At 49.9% G+C, this 18,953-nt stretch overlaps 1 protein-coding gene across 2 annotated transcripts; it reads right to left on the bottom strand.

The window, feature by feature from the left end:
- Positions 1-7,463: 7,463 nt before the first annotated feature.
- On the bottom strand, positions 7,464-17,912 carry CALM1 (calmodulin 1). 2 transcript variants are annotated; one of them, XM_020900781.2, is made up of 6 exons: positions 17,707-17,912; positions 15,137-15,167; positions 13,957-14,100; positions 11,697-11,803; positions 11,178-11,313; positions 7,464-11,009 (listed from the first exon to the last, which is right to left on the bottom strand). In XM_020900781.2, exons 1-6 carry the CDS (start codon positions 17,707-17,709, stop codon positions 10,981-10,983), a joined length of 450 nt encoding a protein of 149 aa, XP_020756440.1. In that variant the 5' UTR covers positions 17,710-17,912; the 3' UTR covers positions 7,464-10,980. The 2 variants fall into 2 exon arrangements, with proteins under 2 accessions (XP_020756440.1, XP_020756439.1); XM_020900780.2 differs by lacking the exon at positions 17,707-17,912 and adding an exon at positions 16,109-16,129.
- Positions 17,913-18,953: the final 1,041 nt, after the last annotated feature.

The following is an 18,953-nucleotide window of genomic DNA, read 5'->3' as shown; positions in this document are numbered from 1 at the left end:
TTTTGCCAAAGAGTAAAAACTAACACAATATTGTAAAGCAACTGTACTCCAATAAATATTACTTTTTTTAAAAAGTGAGTTCAGACTTCTGACCTCCAGGACTGTGGGAGAGTTAATGTGCTGTCTTAAGCCCCTGAGTCTATGATACTTGTTAGGAAGCAACAAGAAACTCATACCCAGTCCTTTCCCCAGAGTCTCCCACCGGGCGCAGCTGACGAGTCCAGGAGGAGGCAGAACTCTTCCCCCGAATGTTGGAGCGTGGGCGGACACAGACTGTCTCTACCTGGATGCAAGTGTGGGGTGTGGACTCAGGAGAGGCGCCAGCCACAACTCCTAAGGTAGAGAAAGCCGGTCTGTGAGGAAGATTGGGAGGAAGGGCCAAGCGCAAGCTGAGAGAGCCAGACGCTTGACACAGAAGCGGGGTCCCGCTGCAGAAGACCCCGAACCTCTGGGCACCTGCCTTCCTCCAGCTTCGCTGCTCAACCCTTACTTCCCCTGGCATGGCTCTGTCTCCTTCCATGTGAAATACTCACTGGATTATTGGATTACAGCCAGTATGTTCACGGATGCAGTTTATTTAAGACATTGTAGGACTGAGTTGAATATTTGTATTTGTACATTTTTGCATCTAAGTGTATAGACCAGCCTGTCATTTTCCTTCCTTGTATTCTTATCTCGTGTGGATAATCTGTTTTAACATAATCTCTTTTTATATTTTCTGAAAGAATTTCAAGGATGGGTAAAGAGTTCTGGTGTAATCTTTTTGTTCTGTTTTTTTATTCCTTGGAAGGATTTGTTCTATTTTTGGCGGTGGCTTTGTTATCTGTTACTTCAAAACAAATGAAGCCAAATATTAGTGACTTAAAACAAACTACCATTTTATCTCCCGATTTTGTGAGTGAAGAATTCAGGCAGGGCTCAGATGGGTGACTCTGCCGCTCCATCTGAGGTCAACTGAGGTTGCTAAGTTGCGTCAGTCGTGTCCGACTCTGCGAGCCCGTGGACTGCAGCCCACCGGCTCCTCTGCCCACGGGATTCTCCGGGCAAGCAGACTGGAGTGGGCTGCCACGCCCTCCTCCAGGGGGTCTTCCTAATAGAGGTTACTCCATATTCAGCTGGCAAATGGCCTGGCCTGCAGGATCCAGGCCTCAACCCATTGGGCACCTTGGTGACGACAGCAGATGAGAAGGCCGGGCCCACCGTCCACTGAACTGTCTACATGTGGCCTCTCCAGCATGGAGGTCTCAGGGCCTCCAGAATGTTCCAAGGACGGAACTGGAAACAATCATGGGCCCAGAAACCAGCATATCCGTCCCAGTGTATTCCACTGCTCGAAGTGGTCAGTGTCACAGGCACTCTGCCGGTGCTCCGGAGGCTAAGACTCCGTGCTCCCAACACAGCGGCCCAGGTTCCATCCCTGCTCAGGGAACTGAACTCCACGTGCCCCAACCATGACCCAACACAGCCAAACAAATACTAACTAAAAGAAAAAAAGTAGTCACCGTGTTCTCCTAGATTCAAGGGGATGAGACCAAGGCCTCATTACTCATTGGAGGAGGGGGCACAGTTTGACAGTATCCAGCACAGGTAGATATGTTTTTAATTTCTGATTATATCCCTTTAATGGTCAGTCTGTTTTACATTTTCTACTATTTGAGGCAGTTCTCTCGGAAATTATCCCTTTTATCTATAACTTTTCATATTTATTGGCATCCAAGTAATATGAAACCTCTAACTTCTGGATGCAATATTCTACATACATGCATGAAACCAAACTTGTTCCTTATGTGGTTCAAACACACTATCGTCTGATTGATTTCTTAGTAACTGCGAGAACTATATCAAAATCTCTCCGATGATGGCTTTGCTCTCCTTGTTGTCTGCATTGGTTCTCATGCAGTCGAGTAGGCATATGTTGTTCATCAGCACGTTGCATGGCGGTCGTATCTAATAATGTTTCTAGGGACAGCCTGCAGAAGAGTCTCGAAAGGTGGAGACCGAAAAGTGAAGTGATAGTCGTCAGTCGTGTCTGACTCTTTGCGACCCCCTTGGCCTACACAGTCCATGGAATTCTCCAGGCCAGAATACTGGAGTGGGTAGCCTTTCCCTTGTCCAGGAGATCTTCCCAACCCAGGGATCGAACCCAGGTCTCCTGCATTGCAGGTGGATTCTTTACCAGCTGAGCCACCAGGGAAACCCAAGAATACTGGGGTGGGTAGCCTATCCCTTCTCCAGCGGATCTTCCCAAACCTTCCACTATTTCAAAGTTCTCTAACTCTGCGCTGACCCTGAGAACAACCAACCAGATTACAGCACTCTCACTCTGGCCTCTCGTGAGCAGGCTTTCCCGCTAGGAAACAGCAGAAGTAGGTTCTGAATTCCTTCCTGGTCATAGGTAGTAGCCTGAACGGGAAGACCAGGTGGTAATTTGCAAGGTAATTTGCCCTGTTTGAACAGCTGCACCCACACCCTGAGTTCCCCTCTGGGACCCTTCAGAAAGGATGAGCTCACTAGCTTTGAGCCAACCATTGGATCATCACCCACTTCTGGGGTCTGGGGAAACGTCTCTGACCCTGAGTTGGAATTAAGCCATGGGAGCCCAGCGATGCTGCGTGACACTGGCCAACTGAAGATGAAGATGAAGGCGGAGAAGAGAGGAGGGGAGGCATGACTGGGTGGCTTCACTGCCCGTGGTGCTGGACCAGTCTGGGCCAGGCCCAGCCACACTAGGGAGAAGCGCTCCCGGCTGGGGGCAGTGAGCATTTCTCAAGGACTAGCCAGGGCTTGGGGCAGCCCCCGCGGCCCCAGAAGAGAGGGAGCGGCACGAGGGGGCAGAGGGGACGGGAGGCTAACAGCAGAGAGCGCCCAGCCACGGACCTCTCCTGCCGTGGTCAAGGGCCTTTAACCAGCCGGGGTCTCAGGGAACCCAACTGGGGCTCTGTAACAACCTGGAGGGGTGGGAGGTTCAAGGTGTACCGCAGGGTGTACCTGCGGCTGATTCACGTTGGTATTGGGCAGAAACCAACGCAATCCTATAAAGCAATTATCCTTCAATTAAAAAATAAATTTAGCATTTAAAAATTCTCTGAAAAAAAAAGAACGGGATCTCCATCATTGTCCAGAGGTGACCAAGCCAGCCAGTCCTCAAGGATGCCGCAGCTCTTCCCATGGGGACGCCCTCAGGCCTGGTCTGGCTGAGCGGCCAGCGGAGCCCCAGAGTCGGGAACAGGCACCCAGAGACGAGACGCTGGCGACGACTGTCAGGGCATCCAGAGGGGTGAGGAGGAGAGGGTTAGGTCTGTGTACTTTTGACAAAGGAAGGAAGTTAGGGTTAGGGAACCCTAACCCTAACCCAAGAACCAACATGAGCCGGATCAACCAGAGGAAGCAGAAAGGCTGCCCTCATTTGCTCTGTGGCATCAGAATTCACCCTGTGTAGGAGAACAGCGCGTTTTTAAACAGCTTCCACTGGAGAAGGCAATGGCAGCCCACTCCGGTGTTCCTGCCTGAGAGTCCCATGGACAGAGGAGGCTGGTGAGCCGCAGTTCACGGGGTCAGAGAGGCGGACGCGACTGAGCCACTGAGCGCGCACACGCTGCCGCCTTGACGCTAGTAGGTCTGCAGCGTCTCACGCACTTTGACCACCACCTTGAAGACACTGAGGCAGACCTGGCACTTCGCAAAATTCATGCCACACGGGGAGACAGGATGTGAATGCAGAGATCTGTTTAAATGCAGAGCCTGGGTGAATTACACAACATCCTGTTCGTTCCTCTCAGACTGGTTTCAAAAAAAAAAAAAAGGCAAATATTAAGACTGAAGACTTCAGGAGGGTGTGTGAAAATGTGAATGACAAGGCCTGCCTTGTGGAGTAGGGTTACAGGTCCGGGGCCAGCTCCATCAGGCTTAAGTAGGTCAATGGGTAGAGGCTACAAGGATGCAAGTTTCAACCTTCCAACAATGTTCTCATACTTACAACTGCTCAAAACAATGTGCCAAATGGCCTTTATGGAGAGATGAAGTAAAGGATGCTATCTGGATAGAGCCAGCTCCTAAAAAATTATATCCAAGAATTTAAGTATATGGAGAAATGTTCAGGATAAAAAGTGAAAGAGGATTTTAAAAATATGAATATATTATTCTATTTATATAATATCCAGAATAGGCAGATCCATCGACACAGAAAGTAGATTAGTGTACCAGGACTGGGAAGGGGGTGGGGAGGGACCGCTAACAGGCTCAGGGCTTCTTTCGGGTGATGAAAACATTCTAAAATCAGCGTTGACGGTTATACAATGCTGTGAGCATATTAAAAACTACTGAACTCTATGCTTTACAAGGATGAATGTTATGTGACATGAATTATACCTCAAAAAAAAAGTATAAGGAATGAAAAAGACTATAATACGTATATTGCATATATGCAATATGTAATTATATGTAAGAAAGAATATCATCCTTAATTAAAAAAAATACACATATAGATCTTAGTTTTGTCAAATATATCTCTGTATCCATAAGACAGAAAAAATTCTGGAAGGAAATACAAAGTGTTAACTATCTTTTACAGGGTAGCGGGGTCAGTTGATATCACAAATCTTATACAATAAACAGCATTTTTATTAGAATCAGAAAAATGGTGTTCTGGTGGTTTAGTCGCTCAGTGACGTCTGACTCTTGTGACCCCATGGACTGTGGCCCACCAGGCTCTTCGTTCTGTCCATGGGATTTTCCAGGCAAGAATGCTGGAGTGGTTGCCATGCCTTCCTCCAGGGGATCTTCCCGACCCAAGGATCAAACTAGCGTCTCCTGCATTATAGGCGGATTCTTTACCTGCTAAGTTACCAGTGAAATATCACAAACCTTATACAATAAACAGCATTTTTATTAGAATCAGAAAAATACTTTTGTGAAAATGGGCCTGCCTTTTGAGGTTAACAAGTTTCTTGTCATGGAAAAGTTTGAGAATCACCAGATATGGATACTTACAATGGGAATGCAATGTATGTGCTGGTCCTTTTAAGATATTTTCATTTTATAATTTGTCTTCACTTATTTTCTATTTGTTTATAGTGACTACACTACATGAACTAGTCCTTTAACTAAAATACTATCATTTTATAATTATTTTCTCACTTGTTTTCTGCTTTTTAAAAATAATCCATTATCTTAAATATTGAGTCTGCTATCAGTCTGCATGGGGAAAAAAATTATCTTTAACTACCAAACATAATAACAAAAAAACAAAATCCCAACTTGAAGGGTATATTAAGACTCAGAAAGGGGAATAAAAAGTTTAAAAGCAAGCTATACATGCTTATATGCAGCCAGGATAAAAAGACTATTATGTTGTAACAAAATGTTTATGAAATTATCTTACTAGAGGAGGAGAGTCTGGGATTTTCCCTTGTATCTTTGTAAAGGTGAAAACAGAACTGAAAAATGTGACCTTTGCTGGGACTCCCCTGGCGGTCCAGGGGTTAAGACTCCGCACTTCAAATGCAGGGAAGAGTGTTCAACCCTTTGTTGGGGAACTAAGATCCCACAGGCCTCAGGCACAGTACAAAAAAAAAAGCCACCTTTGAAATGCTATGGGAATGTGTAAATACACCCTCACTTCCGAGGCTGCAGACACACAGGCAGGACATCAGTGACTCTTATGCGGGAGACTGTGTTTTTTTAACCCAGACTCAGGGATGGTCAGCGGGGACGCAGCTCCACCCCGGCCCTTCCGAGGGCTCCGGCAAGCGGCTCCTCCCGCCCCGGCACAGGGCTGAGGGCGGTGGGAGAGAAGCGGCTGCAAGCTATAAAAAACTTGCAGTTTGATTTCCTTCTAAGGCAGCCTGAGTCACTGGACGCGGCAGCCACAGGGCCCAGGGAAGCTCGGCTCAGATTGGAAGTGTGTGTGTGTGCGCTGTTCCTCCAGGGCCAAAGCTGCTGAAAATCCAGATGACGTCGTCACTTGGACTGAATCTCCCGCCGGCAATGAATGGCAGCTTCCTACTTTTGTCCTGCCAGGAAGATGGAAGTTGCTTCGTGATCAGTTCCCTTGACCCACGTTCCAATATTACATCCCACAGTCTTAACAAAACTTACCCTCTGCTCCATGGGGTCAGAGAGTCGGACACGACTGAGCGACTGAACTGAACCCTCTGCTCCACCCCTGCCACGAGACTTTTAAAACCCCACTCACCACCTCCAAGTATCAACACGCCTGTCCTCCTTTGCCTCCCACCCTCAGGCTGCAATTTCTATTTCAATACCAAGTGACGCCAAGCTGGGCTGGTCAGACTCCTAGAGCCACGGGCAGAAGGTACCTGGGCTGCCCTGCTGGCCCAGTGGCGAAGAACCTGCCTGCAGCGCAGAAGACGCGGGTTTGTGCCCTGCGTCAGGAAGACCCCTGGGGGGGAAGGCAACCCGCTCGTCTCCTAGCCTGGAGAATCCCATGGACAGAGGAGCCTGGTGGGCTCCAGTCCCTGGGGCCGCAGTCAGACATGACTGAGCGACTAAACAAGGTAGCTAGTCCAGTACTTTTTGAACTCAGGGTAGAGAGGGAGAGAACCTGTCCACGGCTACAGGCCAGGCCTGAGGTCTCAGCAGCGGGCTCGGTCCCCGCGGGGGTACCTCCACCCTGCAGACAGGGGCTGGCGGCACAGAGGCGGAGGTTCCCAGCGCGCCTCTGACCAGAGCGGGGCCTTAACCTGCGGCCGTTCCTTCTCAGCTCTCGGCGAGGCAGCCGGCGGAAGGCCCTTCTGCAAACACAGGGGGCAGCCGGGGGACGCCGTCTCCAGACCGGGGTGGGGGCCAGAGTGGCGAGGCCCAGGCCTCCACCCCCAGGTTCTGATGGGGAGCACCACCGCCCTGCCCCTCTCCCAGCCGCCACCCGGACTCGGCCGCTCCTCAGCTGTCCTGCCCAGGACCTGGGCAGAAGCAGCTGCTTATGGAACTGTCAATTCCCAGCTAATATGTAAACCCCCATCTGATGTCTAAGTGTACTTCTTCACACAATTTCCAAACAGACTTGAATTAACCTTGAGGTTAAAGAGGAATCAGTCTTTTCATGGTGTGAATTTTCCACACAACGCCAACAGGGATACATTGAAATGCCAGGATACTGTGTTAAAATGTCAGCTATTAACACCTGAACTGTATTTTTTTTTTAGTATTTGGCCACTCCGGGCTTCATTTCATTGCAGCATATGGGGTCTAGTTCTCCGACCAGGGCTTGAACACAGCTCCATGCCCTGAAGGGAGCGCCTTAGCCACTGAACCACAAGGCTAAGCCCCCAGACCTGAACTTTCAGAACAGGGTAAGGCCAGAGTGGGACGTCTCTGTGGTGGCTCTGGGCCCTCCGCTACTGTACTAGGGCCCAGGCAGAATCACACCTGTGGGCAGGTACAGCTTGTTCACTGAGCAAACGGAACGGACGGCAGCGCGGGCTAAAAACCTCCAGAGTTCACAGTTAGAGATGAAAGGCTGCAGAAATGTTTATTGAATACAGTGCCAGGTTTATAAATAAAACTTATTTACAATTTCCATAGAGTTGGTCCCCCATCAGAGAGGTGGTTAAATCCCCAAACAGTTTATCTCAAAAAGATTTACAGAAACATTCAAGCACATCTCCTTCGCAAATCGCCACGATGCAGGGTGACTTCCGTAACAAGAGAACTACCACCATCTTGGCTACAGACGTGTTTAACAAACATCATCATGAATTTGGAGAAAGAACACACACTCCACCGCCACTACCTTCTTCCTCAGAGGGATACAGACAGCAGAGAACTTCTGTCTCCTGCAGAACAACTTCAAGGGATCAGTAAGAGCTAAGAGTAACCGCCAGCTGAAGGATAGAGTAAGACACATTCGTGGAAATCTAGTCACTGCCCAAAGGATAGGTGTCTTCAGGATATACAGTAATTACTTCAAATGTTGAAAGTGACTGAACCAGGAGCAGACTTGACCAAATTTACATTCTTTGTTCAGGAGGAAGTTCCCAGGACTGCTGAGGGGCCGCTAGTCACACTGCTTCTCCAACGGCCCAAGGCGCGCCAGGCCGACTGGACAGCCCTGCGTGACGACGTGGTCACGAGTACAGTCAGACATGCGTTTATAAAGAGGATATAAAAATATGTACAGTAGCTAGTTTTCAGTGTTTGAAAGTTGCCGAAAGTCACCAATTTAAAGTGTGCAAAAAATTCGTTTGTCAAAAAACCAGGAAAAAAAAAAGCCTTCCTTGGCAGCAGTGCATCAGAAGCCCATCTGAAACATCCAGACACGGCTGCTCAACACCTACCCCGAACAGATGGAGAACGCAACCATGAGCGTGTGCGCCAAGGGCTCAGCCGTTTTCTATGGCAAGTCTCAGGCTCAAGCGGATGCCAGTTAAACTAGTCACTCTATATGTATATAAATATATGTATATGTATTTATAGAGCAGTTAGAAGTGGGGCCAGAGTTTACAGGAAGTCTGGCCGAGTTTCAGAGTTGTGCCCCCCTCGCCCAGCTCACCTCCTCACAAACCCCCGTGGACTGCAGACACCTGACCCTTGGGGGCTGGTCGTCCCCTCCAAGGCCAGAAAGGCTCCAGTGGACCAAGCTTCCCCTCGAGGCCAAACTGGACTCAGCACCCCCTGGGGGTACGTTTCTGGTTCCTAAACAGGATCCTGGCCACTAAGAATCTGGCTACAAGGGTGGTCTTTTAGGAAAGGCTACAGGACCAACATGGAGTCCACTCAGCTTCTAGAAAAAAGACATGGTGAAAGGGTTAAGATAGAAGGCAAAGTTCCTGAAAAACAAGCCAAATTGTCCTTAACCCTTTTTAAAGCTACCAAGAAGTCACTGGCCACAGGCCTGACAATGGGTCAACAGTCTGGCTACTTGACCTCCCAGCAAGAAATATCCAGGTTACCCACTTCCTCGAACCAGAAACCCCAGTCCTATCTCACCAGGAGAAAACCTCCACGGTACTGAGATGCTCTTTCCAGATTCAGGGAGTTAACGAAGCCAAGCCTGGCCCACGATGCCAAACTCTCTTCTACCGACCACCCAGCCTAGAGACCAGCAGCCAAGCAAGGGGCAGGCTCCTCCCCATGGCTCTGACCCGCCCCTCTGGCGGGGAAAACGAAGGAGCTGCAACATGCCAGAGAGACGGGGAGCAGGAGACGGAGGAGCGCAGGGTCTCCATAAACCAACCCTGAAGGCACCCGATAGGCGGCAGAGCGCATCCCACCGCCTCGCTAGCAGCCTGCTGCTGTTCCGGGACAAAGGAAGACCGCCCACACAGGAACACTCAAAACCCAATCTCCTAGTAAGATGCAACCAGTTAACACCCTGACAAATGCACATTCAGCCTTCAAAAAGAGTTCTGCACTAAACCCAATATGCTTTTTAGGGGACTTTTAGGCAGACCAATCCCATCGCCAAGATCAGTACCAGCATCTCTTTAGTTTTAGTTACAGTTTCGTAAAGAAATACAAAATTCCCTCTGGGCTGGAGTTTTACTTCCAAGCTGGGGGTCAGAATTGGTTCTACTGGGGGCAGGGGGCAGGGAAGAGCCAAGTCAAGTTAAAAAGTAGAAGTCTAAAGTTAAGTACAATCATAAATTAAAAATTGTGCATCAAAAGGTGACCGGTAGTGTCCGTTAGGCATGAAGAGACTGGCTTAGAAAAGTGACCACTGCTTCTACCACACACAGCAAGGATTCAATTACAGACGCACTAAGTCATCTCTTGCACAGATGGTCTCAAAGAGTCACATAAAACAGGTAATCAGCAGCACAACTGATAAGAACCCCTAAATACATGCTTGAGAGAAAGTGGTTTTTGTTTTTTCCTTCAAGAGTTCTACTGCCTGAATAATCAGTTACCATGATTCACTCCCCCCTCCCCCCAGTGAAAATACAAGTAGACCCACATGTCCGTAAACAAGATGAAGCCATCAGTATCTGCTTGGTTTTGGGCAAGGTCTTGGGCTCAGTGGTTGGTGCTAGGATGCATGTCTGTGTGGGTGGGGGGTACCTAATGCTGAGCTGTGGGCATTTTTAAAGGTACACTGGCCTCCCCTCCGACTGGCTCATCCCCGTTTAGGTCTGAGCTTTACAAAGCATTTAACACCACTTTAAGTTAATGGTCTTTTTATTGGAAAAAAAAAAAAAGACTAGCATTTACAACTTGGAATGGACGTAAATTGTAAATTTCTTGAACAGCAATGTTGATGGTTGTGCTGAAGTCCACAGCCACAGCCTACTCTGCCGGCTCCAAGTCATGGTTCAGAAGGTTTTAAAAACAGAGAGTCCAAAGATGCTCCCTTGGTAAAAGTTTCTTTTTAAAAATTTGTATGAATGGTGATAGCCTGACACCCATTCCGCTCTAGCACAATGCAGACAACGCCAGACACACACAGGCGTGCCACCAGGGTGTGTCACGGTCACCAGGGGACGACGAGGCCCATCCTGCGGCAGTGGGGCTACGCCCGGACAGTTATCCTACACAGCATCCTGAGGTGAACCAACCTTAAACGCCTCTTCTCAGTAAACCAGCTACGACAATGTACGCTAACAATTTGAACTAGAACCCTTTGAGTAGGTTTTGAATTTGTTTTTTTCACTTTTTCATTTTTAATACAAATGCCTGACTGTGTTCAATTGTCAAGCTGCATGCATGAAAAACTGGCCAGCCCAGACAGTGTTATTAATCATGAGCAGATGGACCTGCCAGGAGTCCACTAAGCGCGTCCTTATTGTTAAGGTAGGACAAGTATTTATATCGGAAAACTGATGTGGAGCTTGATCTTTAGGGGACAGGACCACCAACCAATACATGCAGATTTTTTGTGTGTGTGGACAGAAGGTACTTTTGACATTCAGTTTTGCTATATAGAAACAGAATGAGTAAATGAACTTTTTTTTTTTTTTTGCAAGAGGTAAGTAAAAGATTCAATTTGATTCTTCTAGGGGGGGGGGAGGAGTTGAAAGTAGGTCTTCATTTTGCAGTCATCATCTGTACGAATTCTGAAAAGACAAATAATCATAACTTTCAGTTACCTTCAAAAGCAGCTTTAATGGACATAACATCTCTAGTCTGCATAAGGGGAAAAACCCCTAGCTGAAGTAGTTACCTTGCTCACAGACCCTAAAGGGGGGACCGTTACAGAGCAAGCTGAGGAGGCAGCGTTTTACCTTCGTAGTTGACCTGCCCGTCTCCATCGATGTCCGCCTCTCTGATCATCTCGTCCACTTCCTCGTCGGTCAGCTTCTCCCCCAGGTTTGTCATGACGTGGCGCAGCTCTGCGGCGCTGATGTACCCATTGCCATCCTGCGGACACGCCGCGCGGTCAGGGCAGGACTCGGCGCCGTGTGCCCAGCCGGGCTCTGACGGGGCACTGCCCCCGTGAGCTCCTGCCGGCTCACGAGCCCCCCACCCCCACTGAACACATTCAGGCAGGAGAAGCCGCAGGGGCTTTTACAAAGCAAAGGCAATGGCAAGTCAGTCAAGAAACCTGGGTCAAAATTTCTCTATTATTTATTATGCTTACTCTCTATGATAAGGTTACTGCAATAAGTCAAATATTTGAAAATGAGATTACAGACGGTAAGGCAGGTAGGTAAAGTGTTCTAACTGGAAAAGCAGGTGAAAGCTTCTAGAAATGAGGGGAAAGTCGTATTTCACTACAGTCAGCAATGCAGACACAGGGTTACCTTGTCAAAGACTCGGAACGCCTCACGGATTTCTTCTTCGCTGTCGGTGTCTTTCATTTTTCTAGCCATCATAGTCAGAAATTCTGGGAAGTCAATGGTGCCATTACCTCAAATTAAAAAACAAAAGCTTGTGTAAGATAAATGCTCCAGTTAACGCTACTCAAGAGAGAGACTTTTAGAATCACTTTATAGAACAGTAAACATCTGGTAAGACAAACTGATGAATTGCTTTATCAGGTTGAATTACCTTAGGTCTAAACTATTCAAAACTTCCCAGAGCAATTTCACATGATTCATGTAATTCAAACTAGTAATCAATGGCCAGGATAGCATTTAATGATGCCAAGGAAACTGCACACACAGCTTCTTGGCCACTGAAAGGTCTGTACAGTTCAGCGGGGATGGGGGTGGGAAGGCCACCGCACTGCTGGCTGAAATCTTTCCACTCCCAAGGGAGGCACATGAGACCGCCTTCCCCCAAGTCAGGGAGATCCCTCGATCAAAGTCCGCCTACACTAGTGATGCTGGTGAAGGCCCATCACTGAGCCACCAAGGTTTTTAAGGAAGAACGCGAGTGGGAAAGACGTGAGTGGGGAAAGGTGACTCTCATGCCAGGGGCCATGAGTGCAGGAGAGTCTTCTCCAGGAGGCGCTTCTCAGACGCTTTATGGGAAGTCACCTAACTGTTTTCTCCCAACTCGCTATCTTTATTTCCTACTAAGGGCATGGGCTCGAAAGCATTTCCTCAGCTCAGATCATTAACAATCAAGAAACTGTCAGCAGAATCTGTTCTGTGGCCAGTATTCCAAACTCCTCCTTTAAAACCAACAGACGAATATGCCAGAGACAAGCCACCAGATCAACAGTGTAACTTGAACTAAACAGAAATAAAAATTAAATTAGAAGGAAAAAAAGCCTTATGAGAAGCTACTCTTTCTCACCAGTACCTTTACAACAAAGTAATAATTCACAGATTCCTTCAAAGCGTTTTGGCCTCCAAATATTTAAAGCATTATTGATGTTCATGGCAAAAATCAGTTGTCTGAAATGATCTCTTATAGCCCTATGGCGATGTCCTTCAGCATTTCAACATATTCATTCACTGCAAATGTTAGATTCCATGGCTTGAGAAAACTTCCCCTCCTTGTTCCATACAATCCGAGGGCCTAATACATTTTGCCAGTCCCCAGTTTCCTGGGCTAGACTATAAGACAGCCACCCTATGTTCCCAGATGGCTGATCACCTTAGCAGTCAAATGAGACAGAACTATGAATAAACCTCTTTCTCCAAATTGTTAATGATGAAAACAGTCTTAAGAAGTAGCTCAAATGGACTTAAACCACTGTTAAAGAGCTGACTCCAAACCCCTGCTTCTAAATATATGTGACCAGCAGTGTTAACTGTTTTATCACATTATACCATACTTCTTTATTATACCATATTTTTAAATGGCTACTATCAAGCTGATCAAGAAAGTCTAGATCCAAACTGTTCATTCCTATTTCATCTTTTCAAAATTTACTAATGTTCTACAATGTTATGTTTATAGAGTTAATTAATTTACTTAAATATATAAATCAAACCTAATTTAATACTATTTCCAAAGCACATGGCTCTTCTTTGGGGGAAGAGGGTAGTGATTAAAAACTACTTACTGATAGAAGCAAGCAGTAAAAAGGTCTCCTGTCCACTGCTCTGGAATCCAGAGAACAAATGACCAAACAGCCATTTGCTTCTGGCTCCACGTCCTCCTAGTAGCTTCTATAAATCTAGTTCCTTTGGTCATCATGCACCTCACCCCCAAGCCTCACGTGATCCCTGAAATTCTCCTCAATAAACACATAGACAGCTCACACTGTACTCACTTTTATACATTAACATCTAAGAAGGTTCTTCTCCCACTTCACTTGGGGTGTCTCCTGAGATGACCAAGCTTTTTAAAAGGTCTGTGGCTATTCATTTTTACTTTCCCCACAGTACTCAGTGCAGACTCATGGGCTAGTCGATAAAAGACTGAGTTACAGGTCATGGCAAGCAAAAAAGAACAATACTGTGATCTGATCCAGGAAATGTTCTGGACAGCAAGCAGGGCTAGAGGCAGGCCTGAAATCTTCTATTTTAATTGTCAACAGCTGTAAGGAAACCACACAAAGGATCTTTACACACCTGCCTTGCTCTTGACACCTGAAAGACAACCTGTTAACGTGTCTGAACTTGAATTACACAACACTGCATTCCTTCACAGTTCCAAAGCCCTTACCATCAGCATCCACCTCGTTGATCATATCCTGCAATTCAGCTTCTGTTGGGTTCTGACCCAACGACCTCATGACGGTTCCAAGTTCCTTGGTTGTGATAGTGCCATCACCATCTTTGTCAAATAGGGAGAAAGCTTCCTTGAATTCTGAAAACACAAGTTTACCTTTTAGAATGAATGTCTTCACCCAACCCAGTCACAGCATGCCCATCCCCTGAACTTGCCAAAGCAAGCCAAGTTGTGCAAGTTAGCAGAAACCGCCTGCTCTTTATCTGCTGAAACAAAGACCACAGCAGTCACGCTGGATGCGCCCTCACAGAGAACACACGTCACTCCAGGCAACCAGTTCCATAAAACAAAATTCCCACATTTTTAAAGGCTAAGCTTCAACAGTTTAGTACTAGGTCCCATCTGACAAGGGAAGGTGGGTCCGCATGCTCCCTGAAGGTCCCTTCCTGTGATGTAGCTCCACAGCCGTAAGAACGCCTTGTTTCACAGCAGCAGGAGAGGCAGGTACCAGAAATGGGACAATCCCTGGCAACCAGTGTGTTCTCTCTGCACGGCATTCAGAGTATGTCAAAGGCAATCCTGGTTTCCTGAAGAGAAACCATCTCAAAAACCCCTCCAGGGACTTCCCTGGCAGTCCAGTGGTTAAGACTCTGCACTCCCAATGCAGGGGGCACAAGTTCGATCCCTGGTTGGGGAACCAAGATCTGGCATGCCACATACCGAGGTCAAAAGAAACCAAAAAAGTCCTCCAGGGAACATTAAAAGCTAAAATCTACACTAACTTCATTCCCTTCCTGATGATTACGGTGGTCTTCACTATCCTCCTCACCCATTCCCATTTAGAATAGCAAGCACAAGCTTTCATAGTGCGTTACAAAGAGGTGTAAGAATTCTAAACTACATTTCTGAATAGCAGGCTCCATGCAATCTCATTCTATACAAAGCCTAGCACACCCTGAAGTACCCCAGAGTGTACCAAGTGCGTATCCTTAGTTCCACTTACTTTTACATTATCTGACAATCTCTACAAAGGCTGACAAGGAGTAACATTTAACCTAAATGTCTCTGCTTGTTGTGGCGTTTAAATAAAGTCCTTAGAAAACTGCTTGGACTAAGGGGAGAGGAAGAGTCACCAGAACTGAGTCTGCCAAGACCCCTGTGGTCATCCACTTACCGGCAATCTGCTCTTCCGTCAGCTGATCAGCCTGCAGAGAAAGAGGAAAGGTTATAATTCAACCCAGGGGAGACTGGAGTCAGCATAGCTTTTCCAATTAAGTCTTTTAATAGTGATCTTTCTCGGCTGTGAAAATCTCAGCCCTGTCATTTAAGAGAAACAATTAGAATGCAGGGAACCCTTTATGCTGTTTTAAAAACAAAGGATGACAAGTTAGAAACAAGGTCTCACTTCAGGTTTTCTTCTCTGGGCCTACCGGCGCTCTGCTCTGCGGTGGGTCGAACGAGGAGAGTCAGTTCATCATTTGAGAAATGGCACCTCTAGCGGCAACAGGCCCACTGCAGCAGCCGCAGGGCCCGGCTCTGGGAAGAAGGGCGCCACCTACTGCACGGAGACGCCGCGATCCCCGCGGCCATCCGCGGAGGGACCCAACCTGCCGCGGCTGGCCCTGCAGCCAGGACCCGGGCCAGGTCAGGCTTTCAGTGCACCTTGCGCACCGCTGCGGGCACTCCAAATCTCCAAACTGGCGTTACATAATGGCATTGGCTTGGATTAACAGGCTTTTATATCTATTTTATGAGATACAATTAAGAGGAAAATATATACATACAGCAATGGGTTATCCTACCAACTTCATTTCCATGCTTTCCAATCACTTAAATTAGGCAGTTATTTGTTAAAAGCCTACCATTGAGAACAACTAAATGTCCTTCGTCAAATTATCCTATGATTCAAAAGTCGGGGGGGGGGGGAGAATAATGGAACGGTCCTACAATTGAGCTGTTACAAAACTGCAAAAATGAAGTACACAGAAACTACATAATAATTATGAGCTTGTACCCTCTTTTTTTGAGAGGAAGTATTAACTTTGTTAGAGGATATTCACTCTACCCATTTTAAGAGTGATCTAAGAGCTGCTCCTAATAAACACACTTTACTAGAGATGGTAATGGCCACGAAGGTAATTCTCACTTGCATTATTTGGTCTCTGCAACGCTGATCTTGTGCCTCCAGCCATGGGAATTCGGGATCTCAAGGACAGATAACATGTATTTTTATTTTAATGAAGGATGTCTTAACGAAGCCAGTTCCAAAACAAGTCCTAGTAGAAAGCTGATGGTAGTTTATCCGAACTCTCAAATGAAAACTTTCACAATAAGAATGATGTTCCAACATATTGACTTAAGGAGGAAACGTTTTTTTTTTCAAATTAGAACTGTCTCCTCTCCTCCCTACCCCAGACATGGCACGCCGGTTTTCTTATAAAGAAAGGAGACACGAGGATTTATGTAATGCCAGGACTACGTCTCTGCCTCTTACAACAGGAAGCGCTGCCGGCCACACCTCGCAAGAAGCTGTCACCTCGCCGGGGGAAGTGTCCTCTGAAAGTGGAGATCGAGGCTGTCGGCCCGTCTCGACACAGAAGGACACGCTCACCGCCACAACGCGTCGGCCTCGGGGCAGAGGTGCGCGGGCCCCGCCGAGAGCCGCCTCCCCGCCCCGCCGAGCCAGAAAGACGGGGGGTGATGTCAGCTCTGCCGGCTGGGGGATGGCACACCCGGAGAGGCGCACGGGCGCATCTGGCCGCCCGGGAGCCGCAGAGGCGGCGGAAACGGGGAGGGCATCTCCCCTCGGACGGGAGGGACCGCGGGCCGGAGAAAAGTGCCAGGCGAGGTGGCCCCGGGAGCAGGGTGCGGGGCGCCTCTCCTTCCAGGCCAGGGAGACCCCCCCACACCCGCTGCGGGCGGGGCCCGAGCTCGCCCCGCGCCACCCACCCGCTTCTGCCCTGCGCGCCGCCACCTCCCCCGGAGCACAAACTTCGCGTCTCCACTGGAGACCGCGGCGCGCGCCAGCTCTCCCCGCCCCCCGCCCCAGTTAGCGCGGCCGAGCGCCTCCCGCGGGGGGGCCGCCCGGTGCCCCGCTCGCCTCCACCACCGCGCGGGGCGGGTCTGCAGGGGCGCCAGCCGCCGCGACGCGGGGCCCCGGGCCGCCGCGGGGCCCCGCCCGGGCAGAGCTGCCGGCCCGCCGCTTCCGCCCCCGCCGCCCCCCGCCCCGCGCCTTCCTGCCCCCACCGCACCCTCCCCGGCTCCTTCCTTCCCGATCCACGCCCGCGCCGCGCCCCCCGGGAGGGAGGAGGGAAGAGCGCCCCGAGGGGACGGCGGCGGTCCCGCGCCCGGCCGCGGCGACGTGCGCCACCGGCTCGCTCCGGCCCATTCATTCTCGCCGCCCGCGAGCCGGAGTCGGGCCGCGGCCCCGCCCGGCCCCCAACCCCTAGGGCGGCCCGGGGGCGGACGGCGGAGCGGGCGGGTACGGGGGCCCCGGCGCGGCCAGAACCCCCGCCGGGGGCCGGGCGCGGCCAACCCTGGCCCCACGACGGGGCGAAACGTAAACGGTGCTGCCCGGTCGAGAAAACCGGGATGCAAACCCAGAGCGAGTCCTGAGCCGCAGCGGCTGCGCAACACCCGGAAGCCAGGAAAAGCCACCCCACGAGGGAAAGACGGGAAAAGAGACAGGATCGGGAGAGCCCGGGCAGGCGGCCGCGGCGCCGACACTCGCCGCGCCCCACCTACCATGGTGCGAGCGAGGCAGGGAGGCCGAGAGAGCGAGGGTGGCCGCGCCGGGGCCGGGACCGCAGGGCGCCTCCGCTACAGTTGCTGCCGGGGCGCCGTGTGCGTTGAGAGCTGTGCCGTCGCCGACCGCCGCCGCCAACTGCGCTAACGGCTCCGCGCCCGCCAGGCTACCAGCACCGCCGCCGCGCCGCGAGCCTGCGCCCCGCGGTATATATAGGGCTCCGCGTATCCCTCCGCCGCCGCGCCGCCGCCTCGCCCTGCGCCGCGCCGCGAGGGCTGGGCCTTGCTGCCTGGCCCCGCCTCCGGGCCCGCCCCCAGCCCTGGCCCCGCCCCCGGCGCGCCCGGCCTCCCGCCGACCCTACGCGCGCGCGCGGCCGGCGGCGGGGCTGGGACCCCCGGCGCGGAGAGGCGGGGAGGGGTGCGGGGCGCGTGCCCCGAAGAGTCCCCGCAGGGCCAGGACGGAGACAGAGCGGCTGCGTAGCCGACGGGGGGGTGGCTCCGGCTTCGGAAGCCCCCGCCCCTCGCCCCAGGCGTACCCCGCCGGCGAGACCCCCTCCTCCCCTTCCTACCCCCACCATCCGCCCCTCGCATCTCGCGCCCCGGGGCAGCGGGCTGGCCCTGGCCTCGCGGTCTCCCGCTGGCCCCCGCCGCTGGGGAGACGTGGGCAGTTCTAGGGTGGGGGCGGCCGCACCTTCGGCAACCGAGGACAGGGGTCTGGAGGGAGCAAGCGTCCTCGCGCAAGAAACTGCTTAGACGTTTGCTTTTCAAGTAATGTCGAAGACAAATAAACATATATGGTCGGTTGCTAAATCCGTGTCATGCTCAAATGTTTAGCCAGTTTTACCTTAATGTTTTTACGTTTCCACTGAATTTTTTTTTTGTATGCTTGAATAATCTCCATCTCCTACTGTATTTTTTTTCCCTTATGGAAAACACTGCTCATCCTGACCCTAGTCTTACTGAAATCAGTGTACTTGTACATCTTCTGTAGACTTTCAGACCCCATGCTCTGATTTGTGTGTGTGTGTGTGTGTGTGTGTGTGTTAGTTACCTGGTCCTAAGAGATCAGATCTTTATTCGTAGATCCACAGAAACAAAGAAGGAAAAAAATAGATACATAGAATCCCCTAGATTAGAGTTGGAACACACAGTTTAATTGACTCTACTATGGAGCTCGACCATTTTTAAATGCACAATTATATTTCCTTTCAAATAGTATTTTAATCTAAGATATACTCATATTTTCA

Source organism: Odocoileus virginianus, chromosome 6, assembly GCF_023699985.2.
Source record: "Odocoileus virginianus isolate 20LAN1187 ecotype Illinois chromosome 6, Ovbor_1.2, whole genome shotgun sequence".
Classification (NCBI taxonomy): Eukaryota; Metazoa; Chordata; class Mammalia; order Artiodactyla; family Cervidae; genus Odocoileus; species Odocoileus virginianus.
Note: the sequence above shows the minus strand (reverse complement) of the source record. Positions and strands in the feature narration are given on the sequence as shown.